General features: G+C 39.5%; 1 protein-coding gene across 1 annotated transcript in view; it reads right to left on the bottom strand.

Moving 5' to 3' along the window:
• Nucleotides 1-15346, bottom strand: part of EDIL3 (EGF like repeats and discoidin domains 3) — a 248707-nt gene that overhangs the window by 88106 nt on the left and 145255 nt on the right. Inside the window, exons 3-4 of the mRNA XM_070935775.1 lie at nucleotides 14797-14925; nucleotides 870-983 (exon numbers count right to left, since the gene is read on the bottom strand). Of these exons, the coding sequence (XP_070791876.1) occupies nucleotides 870-983; nucleotides 14797-14925 (243 nt within the window). The remainder of the gene's footprint in view (nucleotides 1-869; nucleotides 984-14796; nucleotides 14926-15346) is intronic.

Below are 15346 nucleotides of genomic sequence, written 5' to 3'. Positions count from 1 at the left end.
AGCAGTACAATATAAAAATGTGTACCAAACCTATTTCTTTGGCAGTTGTAATCAAGGATGACACATGAAACTCAGATTTACAAAATTGGATCACCCACTGCTAAGCTACCAATTTTTCATATACAGACTTAAGAGTAAATTGTAAGCAATGCTGTTGAGTTTTATATTCATGTAGTAACCAATTAGCTTCTTTACAGTCCAGGATTGATTAACTATTTGTTAAAGTTTCTTTGCTACATATATACAGCAAAAATAATTCTAAGTAGATTATTGGTCCTTTTAGATTTAAAACTGTTTTGTTCCCAAAGACCAGAACAAATGATAAATTTTCATCATTAGGCCATCCAATATTTCATTTTAACATTTCCAAATAAGAATGATAATGAAGAAAAAGAAATATTGCATTGTTCCTTTCTTGAATTATAAGATGAATACATAAATATTATAAACAAACTTCCCAAACATGATTATACAAAATCTGTCTGTCTGTCTGTCTGTCTGTCTATCATCTATCTATCTATCTATCTATCTATCTATCTATCTATCTATCTATCTATCTATCTATCTTCTACTTTCTCTTCACCAGAGGAAAAAGGGAAGAGATGAGGAAAAAATACAGAATTGTGTGAAGTCTGAAACTGATTATAAAAATTATTCTACTAAAACAGTGGAATGGAAAGAAAGCTGCTGAGTTATTCTAAAAAGGTAGTTATAAATCTACTCTGGCTGCAAGAGACAGTATTAATTCAGCCAGCATCTTATCTTCATTTAAATATTGTGCTTTTTGATCCTCTTTCGTAGATGTAACATATTCACTTTTATGCACTAGAAGAATCAGAGTGAAATACATGTATTTAAGATATACTTACTATATTGGCAATTTCGTCCCATGAATTCACCTGGGCACTCGCAGGAATAGTTAGCTACCAGATCTGTACAAATACCGTCATTCTTGCAGGGGTCAGCTTCACACTCATTCACATCTGTAGAGAAGGAATGACATCCTTGGTCAAAAAAAATCTCCATTATCAGAACCAGTCCAGTACTTGGAAAGATTGCCTATATAAAGTATAAACATGTTTTCAGTTAATGAAAAACTATAGAGTTTTGTCTTTTTCAGATATGTAATTAAGAGCCAGGCATCTGTTAGTAATGAAACATGGAACATAATATAATCAAAAGAAGCATCTTAACATCTGCATTGGTTTCCATGGAAGAATTGTTTAATTCTCAAATCCTGTTTATTAAAACAAAGACAAACAACCAACCCCTCCCCCCCCGCTTTTGAATTTTGCTTGAACTTAGTCCATGAAAACAAAACTGCAAAATAAACTTTTAACTGGAACAAGAAATGTATCATTGACTACTCCAAACTTTCAGACATTGCACAATATCAAAATGCTGCAGTTGGTACTGTAGTCTGTATCACCGAACTAGGTGTTTAACAAGTTCTGGAATTTCCTCCAGTGTCCTGTTTTTGGGTTACAAAGTAATAATAAACTGCATCTCTGGATATGTTTCTACTTTCCCTTTTCCCCTACGTTCCTGGATATGCTATATCTGGGAGGGTTTTTGTGTGTTGAGAAGGAGGGTACCTCTGTCTGGGAGCAGACAGAAGAACCTAGCATGAAACAATCAACAACATTCTAAGATTTTCCCCAATAGAGTCACAAAGATAGATTGAGCAATATTTTTCTGAAAGTTTTTTTTTTTTCTACCATCCCTGGCTAGGAAATCGGCTAGGCCTATTTTCTAACTTTCCCCCCATCTTCCCCTTCCTCTCCACATCAAATAGGGTCTCCTTCACACCAAATTTGAAACTGGAAATAAAAAAGATAGAAATTCTAAAAAGAAAAACTTGAAAACAGGTATTCACTTTCATTTTCAATGGCTGCTTTTTATGTTTCCTGTTACCCAATTAGCATTCTCAAAGATTTCTTCTTTATATTATTCCAAAATAATATAAATTTTGTTTCTTTAAAGAGCCAAATACAATCAGTTGCACTCTAGAATTTAGTTGTGGAAATGTGTACTTCTATGCAATTTTAACAGTTGTACAAAAAATCGTAGAAGTGGATCATATAGCTCTTTCTATCCACTAGGCAGAGTATGCCATGGAGTCCTGCAAAAGTTATAGTTGTCTTCCTTCCTTCCTTCCTTCCTTCCTTCCTTCCTTCCTTCCTTCCTTCCTTCCTTCCTTCCTTCATCTTTCTTTCTTTTTCTTTCTTTTCTTTTTTCTCTTTTCCCTCTCTCTCCCTCTCTTTCCCTCTCTCCCCGCTCTCTCTCACTCTCTGTCTCTCTCTCTCTCTCTCTTTCTGTCTATGCCTCTGTCTCTCTGTCTCTCTCTCTCTCACACACACACACTCATTCCCCTAGACTGAAATTAAAATACACTCCTATCAACAAATGGCTCAAATTTGCTAGTATTGGATTTTGCCCAACTTCACTGATTCTCTTTGTTGATTGAAAAATTAGAACTTTTCTAAATGAGAGAGAGAGAGAGAGAGAGAGAGAGAGAGAGAGAGAGAGAGAGAGAGAGAATATTATTTCTTCTTTTAATTGCTTTTAATATACACTGAGATAGCAATCTTAGTAATTCATTATTTTCATTGTAATTTCACCTATTAAAAATATGTCTTCAGGGCAACGATCACCACAATCTTTCTTGAACTCTATTACCATGACTGATAATTTATATATATATGACCATAACACAAAAGGTTTATTTTATTATTTTTGTTACTGAGGAGGAAATGGCTAAAGAGAGTCAAAACATTATCAGTCATCACAATTTACAGAAATATTAAAATCCTTTAAAAATAATTCTGATCTACAAATAGAAAAACCATTTCAAGAAAGTCCAAATTTTGTATGAAAGCAAACTGCCAGCAAATGACATTGCTAGTCCACTGTTGCCTATAAAATTACCTTAACTTTTCTACATGTTGTCTTTAGTTGTCTGTATCATTTCATAATTTCAGATCTCTATAATATGATAATTGTTCACATGCCTAAACAGTAAATTAACTATAGATGATTATTTCAATCTTCTTCTCAAAGGAAGGAGTCAATGAACATATATGTATTATCAAGTTTAATAATTTATCATGTTGAGTTAATGCAGTCTGTGGAAATTGTAGGGCATTATTTGTGCCACAATATTTTGAAGAACTGAGAGCTGTGGTGGTGCAGTGGTTAGAATGCAGTACAGCAGGCTACTTCTGCCAGCAGTTTGGCAGTTCGAATTTCACCAGGTTCAAGGTTGACTCAGCCTTCCATTCTTCCAAGGTCAGTAAAATGAGGACTCAGCTTGTTGGAGGCAATATGCTGACTCTGCAAACCGCTTAGAGAGGCCTATAAAGCACTGTAAAGCAGTATATATAAGTCTAAGTGCTATTGCTATTGCTACACCCAGCTTTCATATAAAAGGACTAAATTTCTGACTTGTAAAAATTCCATCATTAGGTAAGAATTAGTAACAATAGTTTTTTGTATCTTTCTGGTGTTTTGTAGTCCAGATCCAGTAGTCTTGTAAATATTGACAGGCGGCAGCAACATGACCATTACGCAATAGACCAACCAAATTTATTTATTTATTTATTTATTTGATTTGATTTCTATACCGCCCTACTCCCGAAGGACTCAGGGCGGTGCACAGCCAAACAATAAAACACATACATGGGGGCTCCCCTTGAAAAGCACCCGGAGGCTCCAACTGGTCCAGAATGCGGCCGCGCAGGTGGTTATGGGCGCAACCCGTTGTGCCCATGTGACACCCCTCCTGAGCGAGCTGCACTGGCTCCCAGTGGCCTTCCGGGTGCGATTCAAGGTGTTGGTTACTACCTTTAAAGCGCTCCATGGCATTGGACCTGGATACCTTCGAGACCGTCTTCTGCCACCAGTAGCCTCCCACCGGCCAGTTCGCTCCCACAGAGGGGGTCTCCTCAGGGTGCCATCAGCCAAATTATGTTGGCTGGCGACACCCAGGGGGAGGGCCTTCTCTGTGGGAGCCCCTGCCCTTTGGAATGATCTGCCCTCAGAAATTCGTAAAATTTCTGATCTCCATGTGTTTCGCTGTGCCCTCAAAACCATGTTGTTCCGCCAGGCTGGGCTATCAATGTAAAGATTTTTAATTGGTTTTAAATGGGATTTTAAATTTGGGGTTTTACAAATTGGGCCTATTATTTAATAATTTTAATTATTTTTAAATTTTGTCTATCTTTGTGTTTTTAATTAGGCTGTACACCGCCCTGAGTCCTTCGGGAGAAGGGCGGTATAGAAATAAAATAAATAAATAAATAAATAAATACATACATACAAAATTTAAAAGTAGAATTAAAATCAAATTAAATAGTTTTGGCCCAGACAAATTAAAACCCGGAACTGTTTAAAACCAATTTTAAAATTTGAATATATAAAATACTAAAAGATATTAAAAAATTAAAAATCTTTTATAAAAGAGGGAGAGAATTAGGCCAGGCCCGCCTGGTGAAATAATAAGGTCTTTAGAGCGCGGCGGAAGGTGTACAGATCCGGGATCCTCCGTATCTCCGGGGGGGAGCTTGTTCCAGATAGAAGGTGCCTCCACAGAGAAGGCTCTCCCCCTGGGGGCTGCCAGTCAGCATTGTTTGGCTGACGGCACCCGGAGGAGCCCCTCTCTATGGGAGCATACCAGCCGGTGGGAGGCTATTGGTAGTAGTAGGCGGTCCCACAAGTACCCAGGTCCTGAGCCATGGAGCGCTTTAAAGGTGGTAACCAAAACCTTGAAGTGCACCTGGAAGACCACCGGGAGCCAGTGCAGCTTGCGCAGGAGGGGTGTTATGTGGGAACGCCATGTTGCTCCCATTACCACCCGCGCAGCTGCACTCTGTGCCAGCTAGAGCCTCCGGGTGCTCCTCAAGGGGAGCCCAATGTAGAGAGTGTTGCAATAGTCCAGGCGGGAGGTGACAAGGGATGAGTGACCATGTGTAATGAGTCCTGTTCCAGAAAGGGACACAACTGGCAGATCAGGCGAATCTGATGAAAAATCCTCCCGGTCACAGCCATCAAGTGCTCTTCTAAAGACAGCCGTGAATCAAGGAGGATGCCCAAGTTGTGCGCCCTCTCCGTGGGGGCCAATGATTCACCCCCAATAGTCAGTGATGGCACCAACTGACTATATTGGGACGTCGGAAACCACAGCCACTCGGTCTTGGATGGGTTGAACCTGAGCCTATTCCTCCCCATCCAGATCCGCACGGCTTCCAGGCACCGGGACATCACTTCAAGGGCATTGTTGGGGTGGTCTGGGGTGGAGATGTACAGCTGGGTGTCGTCAGTGTATTGGTGGTACTTCACCCCAAAACCACGGATGATCTCACCCAGTGGCTTCACATAAATGTTGAACAGGAGGGGCGAGAGGACCGACTCTTGCAGCACCCCACATATGAGGGGCCTCGGGGTTGACCTCTGCCCCCCTGTCAACACAGACTGCGACCGGTCAGAGAGAAAGGAGGAGAACCACTGCAACACAGTGCCTCCCACCCCTAACTCTGCCAACTGGTGCAGCATGATACCATGGTCGATGGTATCAAAAGCCGCTGAGAGATCTAACAGGACCAGGACAGAGGAGCATCCCCTGTCCCAAGCTCTCCAGAGATCATCCACCAACGCGATCAATGCCGTTTCCGTGCTGTACCCGGGCCTGAAGCCCGACTGGAACGGATCTAGATACGTCGTTTCATCCAGGTACTGGGGGAGCTGTTGCGCAACCACACTCTCAACAACCTTCGCCACAAAGCGAAGGTTGGAGACCGGACGATAGTTTACCAACATTGCCAGGTCCAGGGAAGGCTTCTTGAGGAGAGGCCTCACCACCGCCTCTTTCAAGGCGGCGGAAAAGTCACCCTCATCCAACGAAGCATTTATAATCCCCTGGAGCCAGCCTTGTGTCACTTCCCGGGAAGCCAGTACTAACCAGGAAAGACACGGGTCCAATAAACAAGTGGTTGCGTTCAGTCTGCCCAGAATCCTGTCCACGTCCTCAGGGGTCACAGGAACAAACTCATCCCAGATAACATTCTCAAGACCTGCCCCTGTCTGTCCCCCTGAGACTACCCAGTTGGAGTCCAAATCTTCCCGAATCTGAGTGATTTTGTCATACAGATACTGAACAAAATCCTCGGCTCTACCCTCCAAGGGGTCCTCCCGCGCTTCCTGATGGAGCAGGGAGCGGGTCACCCTAAAGAGGGCGGCCGGGTGGTTATCTGATGACACAATAAGAGCAGCAAAATAGCTACATTTCACTGCTTTTATTGCCACTAGGTAATTCCTAATATGGGATCTTAATAGTGTCTGGTCAGATTCAGAAAGACTGGCCCTCCAACTACTCTCTAGGCATCTTTTCCAGCGCTTCAACTCCCTCAGCTCCTCGGTAAACTAAGGAGCCAACTGAGATCGGCGCCGGGTCAGAGGCCGCAAAGGCACGACCCGATCCAGAGCTCCAGCAGCCGCCCTATCCCAGGCGGTCACTAGGTCTCCAGTCGAGGCGTGTGCCGGAGCCTCAGGAAATGGCCCAAGCTCCATCCGGAATCTTTCAGGTTCCATCAGGTGCCTGGGGCGGAACCATCTTACCGGCTCCGCCTCCCTGCGGCGGGGTGCAGCGGTTCGAAGGTTGAGACGAAGGAGAAAGTGATCTGACCATGACAAGGGTTCGGTAACTATATCCCCTATCTCAAGATCCCTCAACCACTGTCCAGAAACAAAAACCAGATCCAGCGTGTTTCCCCCTATGTGGGTAGGACCATGAATTAACTGGGTCAGGTCCATAGCTGTCATGGAAGCCATGAACTCCCGAGCCATCTCAGCTGTCTCACCCACGGACGGCAGGTTGAAATCCCCCAGGCCATAAGCCTAGGGGTATCAACCGCCACTGTGGCGATGATGTTGAGTAGCTCGGGCAGGGCTGTTGCCACATGGCAGAGAGCCAGGTAGGTGATCAGCAAACCCATCTGAACCCCATGACCCCATTTCACAAAAAGGGATTCACAGCTGTCTGTCTGAGGAACAGTGGCCTCCCTCGGTCTCAGACCTTCTTTAATAATAACCGCAACCCCCCCGCCCCTCCCCTGTGACCTCGGCTGGAAATCAGCTCTTCGATACAGTTTAAATGGAAAGACCAGCCAGTAAGATAAGTGTCCTGATCCTGCTCACATACGGACACATCACAGGTGGGGTAAAGGTTTTATTTGAGGCTTTCCAACTCCTGAATAGTCTTCTCCAGAAATTTCCATGCCAACAATCACATACTCTTCCAAGAGTTCACAGTTTAGTTCAGGAACGAACCCAGCACGAGTCCACAAGGCAAGACAAATCCAGAAGGCAGAGGCAAGGCTAAACCCAAGTCCATGAAGCAAGGGCAAAATCTGTCAAGGCACAACCCAGGATCCAAGGTACACAGTCCAGTCAGGAAACAAGATTCAAGCGGCTGACAAATGCTAGGCAAGGAAATGGCCACATTGTTCCCAGTGTTGTTTCACTTCACTCACTGAATTAAATAGCTGCTGCCCGGTACAGGCCATGAAGATGGGTGAGGCTACCACCTGACAAGTACTGTAGCCTGGCTCACCTTCATTGTGCCTGCCTCCTGTCAGCCCTCAGCGCTCTTCGATCAGATGGAGGCAGTTCTTCCTCATCTTTACTGGCCAGCTAAAGCTTTGTGCTCTGTCCTCCTGAAGACTGAGGGTTTCCAGTTGCAACAGTGTCCCTTCTGTCCCTATATCAGCCAGCCATTTGTCCAGTCACTCTCTCCTGCAATTGTTCCACAGTGCTCAGCCTGACTTGGAGCCTCTGGCAAACTTTGGACATTCCTCCATGGCTCCCTCTGAGGTGCCTGGAACTGCCTCTTCCTCATCTGAATAGGTGTCTAGAGAGGCATCTGGGCAGGTGTCTTGGGAAACTGTCACATTAAGCCTGTACACTAAGCCAGGTATTAATTAGGGACCACAACCAGTGAAATTTAAAATATTTATTCATTGTTCAAATATAGTGACTTTGCTTCACTAAATTTCATTCTCTCCCAATAAACTATGCTCAGGTTCATTTTTTACTTAAAAATTATTTCTGTTTGCTTACGTAATATTTCCTACTTTTAATTCAGTGATGAACAATGTCCAAATTACAGGCATCCATTTTTCATGAATTAAATAAGTTATGAGTAGGTTTTTTTGTTTTTTGTTTAAAGGTGAAGTATTGCCTAAAGAGACAAAAATACTCTCTTTAAAGTTCTGGAAGACAACAGAGAGATGGTGCTGAACTGATTCAAAATGACTTTTCTTTTAGTTTTTCCACAAAAAAAGACAAACTTCCAAATCTATGTTCAAAATAAATCAATACTTTCTAAGAAATTGGAAAAAAAGGATAGTAGAAAAATTAAATATATTCAAGGTTTATGTAAGAAACACAGTACAATACAGAGGCTGAAACAAAATTCATATTAGGTTACACATTTTCAGATAAACACATTTTACTAAATGATAAAAATGAGAATAAGCATTTGGTTTATGGTATGAGGCATTGATTAAAGCATATTTTTTTTTCTTTTTTGTTCCTTCTTTATAATACAACTTCTGAAATCCTCTCTATGCAAATTCCATGAAAAAAGTGTTTCAGAATGCACAAAAGCACTTTAGAAAATTCCTGATTTTGAATTGTGAAAGCAGCCATGTCTTTTGGGATCTTTGTTTTGGAAGATACTCCTCAGATATGGGGAGATAGCCAGGAGCAGCTACTCAAGCAGCCAGATGAGCTTTAAAAGAGACAGATCCTCTTTTACAAAATTTGCTTGTAAAAAGTGAAAAAAGTATTTCTGTCCCTTACTTAACTTATGAGGGATAGCAAAATGAGCCTGTAGTACAGTGGACTAAGTACTGTTATTAACATCTGCTGCTTGCAATTACTGCAAGTTCAAATCTCACCAGGCTCAAGGTTGACTCAGCCTTCCATCCTTTCAAAGGTAGGTGAAATGAGGACCCAGATTGTGGGGGCAATAAGCTGACTTTTATAAATATACAAAAGTATGAAGGCTATTGCTTAACGCATTGTAAGCCTCCTTGAGTTTCTGGAGAAGGGTGGCATATAAATTAAAGCAAAAAAAAAAAAATCCATATTAACCCACAATTTTAGATTGAATTCTAAAATTCAATCAAGCACCAAGCGATGTACGGTATAAACATCCATCTGTGTACTTTAGAGACTACCGTGATGTTGCAGCACCGTTTGCATACAGGCGTGTTCCTTGATTCCCCCAAGGTTCCTTGCCTGACATGACCTGTGATATTTTCAACACTATAATTGTCAAAGATGGAAATCGTCAAAGATGGAGTGTTGTGCAAAATGATGTAGTATGAGGATTCCCTATATCTGTGCCCCAAATACACTGTATGGTGAAGTAATAGAATCAACATTGTGCCGTTGCTGGACTATGTGTATCGTGTATTGTGATAAGAAAACATCAGAACCTTCATCACCATAGCACAATGTTTTGTTTTGTTTTTAACAAAAGTAACAAATTCTGTGATGACTCTGTCTATGGGTAACTACAGGAAAGGTTAGGAAGGGAGGTTTGATGTCACATATATCATGATGTCACTGTGCCAATGATATACACTATTTTAATCATTCACACAAAGACATGACACACAAGCACAAACTGCAGGTTCTGAACACCTGCGATAACTATACAAATCAATTACATTTTAATTTCATTGTTGATTAAACTTTGTAACTACAATTTAATATTTGGACTTGGTTTTATTTCAACTAAATATTAAATATTTAAATTTAAATAGATATTTAAATATCTAAATATTAAAGCATGGATAGTTTCTAAACACAAAGTATGAATGAAGCTTAAATTTACATAATTGTTGTAGATTTGTTTACCCATTTAAATTATTCTATTAAAACATGATCATTTTGCTGGGTAAACATCTTTTTTAAAGCTGAAGTTATTACCCTCTTCCTTTCACAACAATAATTTAACGCTTTTCTGAAATGATAGCAATTTAACAAAAGGAACAATATGAGCACAGTGCTCCTGGCAGTCTGTTTTTAAGCAAACTTTCTCCATTTTTTAATTTAATTTATTTTTTTGCTGATCTCAGAAGGTTTGGGTTTAGTTGAAGCTTTTGTTTAATTTAGCAGTTTTTGTCAAACTGTATTTTTTTTTTTATTTATATGCCGCCCTTTTCCGGAGACTCAGAATGGCTTACAATGCATTAAGCAATAGCCTTGCTTAACGCATTGAATTGATATCCGATCAACATATAGAGAGCTTATCTTCATTGAAGAAGTGGTACAAAGACTGAAGAAAATTGGTGCTCTCTCTCTCTCTTTCACATATATATATATATATGTATATATATTTGTTTTCGTAGATTTTCACACCTCTCCACCGGTATTTATAGAGAGACAGCATCTCCGATCATGCTTTCCTTGCACAAACATGAAGTCGAAGACACCAGCCTGAAGATGACTAGTGGGACCTCGTCGAAAGATCACCAAGATACTCTCAATCTTACATGGAAAAAGACCCGAATGCACCAAGATTTGCATATATATATATATATATATATATATATATATATATATATATATATATATATATATATGAGAGAGAGAGAGAGAGAGAGAGAGAGAGAGGGAGGGAGGGAGGGAGGGAGGGAGGGAGAGAGAGAGAGAGAGATTTTATGCAGAGAATAGGCAGGATGTCAACTGCATAGAAGCTAGAACTGCTGCCATATTTAGGAAGAGAAAATATTTTTTTGTATGAATTAGACCGGGGTATCAAACTTGCGGTCCATAGTCCGGATGTGACACATGCTGGCCCCATCCCTGCCCGGTTTAGTGAAGGAGAAAAAAGTCCCGATACGTCACATGACGACACGATGATGATGTGAGTTTGACACCCCTGAATTAGACCAAGGCCAAACTAGAAACAAGTTTTAGTCGCCTCAGTTTTAAAGAGATATTAAATACATTTTATATAGTTAAAGTGTATGTACTCAAAAGACACTAATATGTCTGTGTAAAATGTGTAAACTAATATGTCACCCCAAAAATTCACAATGGAAAATTCATAATGGAAACTCTACTATTATTTGAAATTGAACGCATGACATTGACTTGTTCCCTTTATCATTTTAGTTAATAATCAGACCAAATCTACTTAAACAAAATTGATAAAACCTAAATTTTACTTTCACAAGTAATAATCCATACAATGAAAATTGTATACATAGTTCTTATCCTTGATATCGTTTGTTAAAAAAATCTGACAAAACTTTAATTGTACTGTTACCATGCCTACTTTTGTAATTGACCCATTTTCCCCCAGCATTTAATCCTTTATCTTTATTTCTTAAAAATCAATTAAGATAAAATAGGCAGCCTTAGAAGCCCTTTATCTGGGAATGCCCTATGAACAACTGTCAAATAAATGATAACATCATTGTCCTTTGTACAGCACTAAAATCTATTCCAATAAAAGAGAAAATCTGAGCTCAGGATTGAAGTATGGAGACCTTGGTGCCCTCTGAACTTAGTTGTTTGCTTGCATATGTTTCATTACCCCCACAAAATAACATCATCAGTGCAGGTGACTGGAGTTTGCTCTCTATTTATATGCAGTAACTTGGCCTGCCATTTTTTTTTTGTTGGAAAGTGGTTTCTCCTTGGTACTTTCTTGATTAGGATATTAGTTTCTCCTTGATTGTTTGTCCAGTGTTAATCCCTGCTGATCAGGGTATTGACTGCTGGAGACAATGTATTCTGGTCTTTTTATTTGCTTCTTAGCTTTTTTATTGTCTCTAAATGTCTATATTTCCAAGAAAAAATGGATACAGAGAAATTCAATAGTAAAACAAAGTTTAATAGGGTGGTAAAGTTAAATGCATGAATTACGTATGTTCTAGAAATGTCTAGAAAGTCTACAAGTTCAGCTGCATAGTTTTGGCTAAAGTAGTAAAGTTCATTCTGGTATTCTTTTTCACACTTTGTTGCAGATTTCTGTTTGAAATTATTAAGTAGCATATTTTAAGCATATTTTCCCCTAGGCTCATGTGGCAAAACCACTCAATCTTGGGAAAATATGCATTTGGCTGAAGGTGTTTCTGACAAGTGCTATATCCAAGCCTACAATTGCTCCAGATCATATACTGCCTTTTTAAATTTTATAAGAAATAAAATCTTGGGAGAAATAGATGAATGGAATTTGCACCTGAGGAAAAATTCAGACATACAAATGAGGGTGAAAAATAAAAAACCATTAGAACAGATGTGGATACCAGCCACCAGAAATGAAAATTGTAATGCAGCAAGTCATAGGGAAACAGTATATCAAAATCAGAGAATGACCGCTACCTGATAAGAAACATCATGCCAGGTCATGTAATAGTTATGTACTGGTCAAGAAAAGGCTGACCTAACAGAGAATGTCATATGATTTTCACCATGACAAAGAATAAAAGGATAAGCTGTCCAAGGTCTGTGTTGGAAACTCCCCAATTTATGCACATACCATCTATGGAGTCTTCCCCAACATCCATGCCTTACCTGATCAGTACTGTAATGAGAAAACAAATATGTAATTACAGCACAGTACATTACAAATTTGTAATGTTTAAGCAATTCGAATAAATTGCTTAATAAATTGTGACAACCCCTCAAGTATTGGAAGACTGCTATCATATCATTCCTAGTCCTTCAGTTTGTTAGCTAGACACATCGAGTTCACTCAATCATTCATCATATGCTTTAGCTTTTAGATCCCTTATTTATTGTTGCAGTTATTTGCACTCTTTCTAGAGTCTCAAAATATTTTTTGTATTGTGCTAATCAAAGTGATCCCAGTAGATATAGATTCACCAGTGCAGTGTAAAGCAGTACAATCACTTCACACTATCTTGAAACTATCCTTTTATTGGTGCAACTTAGATCATTAGCATTTTTTGCAGTTGCAGCACCCTACTGGATTATACTTAAATGGTGATCTACTGGAATCTCTAGATTCCTCTCACAGTTACTACTGCTGTGCCAGTATTCTATATTTGTGCATTTGGTTTTTTTCCCTTAAATGTAGGACCTTACATTTCTCAGTACTGAATTACATTTTGTTGAATAAGGCCCAACATTCAAATCTGTCAAGATACATTTGAATCTTGAGTCTATTTTCTAAAGTGTTAATTATTCTCCCCCAGGTTGGTGTTATCTGTAACTTTGATGAAGTTTCCCTTCTATCGCTTCATCTAGATCAGGGGTGTCAAACTCGCATCATCATGGTGGTGTCACGTGACGTATCGGGACTTTCCCCCCTTTGCTAAACCAGGTGGGGCAGAGCCAGCATGTGACACATCCAGCCCATGGACCGTGAGTTTGACACCCCTGATCTAGATAATTTATGAAAACGTTGAAGAGTATTGGGCCAAAACAGAACAATGTTGAAGAGTATTGGGCCAAACAGAACCATTGCATATTTCCCTCTAGATAAATGTAGTTCCATTGAGGACTACCCACTGAGCATGGTTGGTTAGCCAGTTGCAAATCCATCTGTTGGTGGTATTCCCTACCCCACATTATTCTATCTTATCAAGAAATAGGCAGAAGTCAGTTTCATCAAATGATATGATCTGTTGTTGACAAACTCACGCTGGCTTCTAGTAATTGTTTTGCTCACAAATGCACTGTTTCATTCTCTTTTTCAGGATTTTTCCTAGATATTGATGTCAGGCTGTTTGGTCTGTAATTCCCTGGATCCTCCTCCCCCTCCCATTTTTTTTGTAGATTGGAGACGCATCAACCTTTTCCCTCTGATATTTCCCTGATGCTCCAGAAGCTTTAAAATATTTTGTTCAATAATTTCAAGTTCACATCTGTCAGTTCCTTCAGAACCCTGGGATATAACCATCTGATGATTTGAACTTTTCTAGAATGTATAGGTGTTCTCTTACAATTTTCTCGCCTAATTTTGACTTGCATTCTGATTCTGTCTCCTAGGGTGCTGCTCTTGATAGGTTGGACAATTGTTTTTCTTTTTGTGTAAAGACAGATGCAAAGAATTCCTTTGTTTGATTCCAGAGTAAGGAGAAAAAGTAAAATAAAATTCTTCAACTCATAATTTACTTTTCCTGACTGGCTGTAATACATTTTAGGTAGAAATGTTGCTGTGCATTTAACTAATGGTAGAAAAATCCAGAACATCTATTAAAAAAGCCCTCGGGAAAGACTTCCTATTGAATTAAATAACATGGCTAACAGCACCTGTCTTGGATTAGTTTTAAAATGAGCAGAAATAGAGAATATAGGAAACCTATTAGCATAAATATCTACTTTTTAACAAGTCCTTTTATCTTCAGCCATCATTAGCTGAATGAACTGCTGACAACATCAAGATAAAGCCTTGAAATTGGAGATTGCAATATCCCATTTTCTGATAGAAAGAAAGAAAGACACAGAGAGAAAGAAAGAAAGAGAGAGAGAGAAAAAAGAGAAAGAAAAAGAGAAAGAAAGAATCTTATCTTTATTTTATGGAAAAGACTCAAGCATGAAGATTCCTACTGGAATTGCAATAAAAATAGAAAGAAATTGCAAATAATCTTGTGGAACTGTCCAGTAAAAATTCTGATGCTCAGACACATCCACAGTTACAGCCAAACAGATCTGCTGAGTCAAACACATGCAGTAATTAGATAACTATGCAGAATAGTAGTTCTAGATATTTCTTCATCAAGCAGGAAAGGTAAATACCATTTTAAAACTTACTGTGCTGGCAGTGTATTCCATTAAATCCAGCTTGACATTTGCAGATGTAGCCTATGAACGTGTCTCCTCTGTAGGCTTCACTGATTTCACATGTTCCACCATTATGGCAGGGATTAGGGAGACATGGCCCTGAAAGAACGTTTTAAAAACACAAATGAAATACTGAAAAACCCTCTTGTAAATCTAATTCACTCATACACTAATAAGCTTTTCAGATAAATTGATCAATGTTCTGTGTCACATTTTTGTTGATATATTTTTCAACTATCCCAGTATATTTGATTTTTTTTTAACCAAAGAAGAACATTTTCACAGATAGAAAACAGGCCTCTGGCACTTACTTTATCTGAAAGGCATTTGAGAAATTCCACTTTTTTTAGATCAGGAAATGGGAGTGGCCACTTTCAAGGTTGGAAAATTCTCCAATGCCCGGGATGAAATTCATAGAAACCTATTTTATCAAAATGTAATTTTTCATATAACATTGCTACTGCTGAAAGGATTCGCCCAGGGCCGGATTTTCCTATAGGCTAACTAGGCTTCAGCCTAG

Source organism: Pituophis catenifer, unplaced genomic scaffold, assembly GCF_029215685.1.
Source record: "Pituophis catenifer annectens isolate HBS135680 unplaced genomic scaffold, rPitCat1.0.hap2 SCAF_2, whole genome shotgun sequence".
NCBI classification, from domain to species: Eukaryota; Metazoa; Chordata; class Lepidosauria; order Squamata; family Colubridae; genus Pituophis; species Pituophis catenifer.
This window is presented reverse-complemented; position numbering and strand designations above follow the sequence as displayed.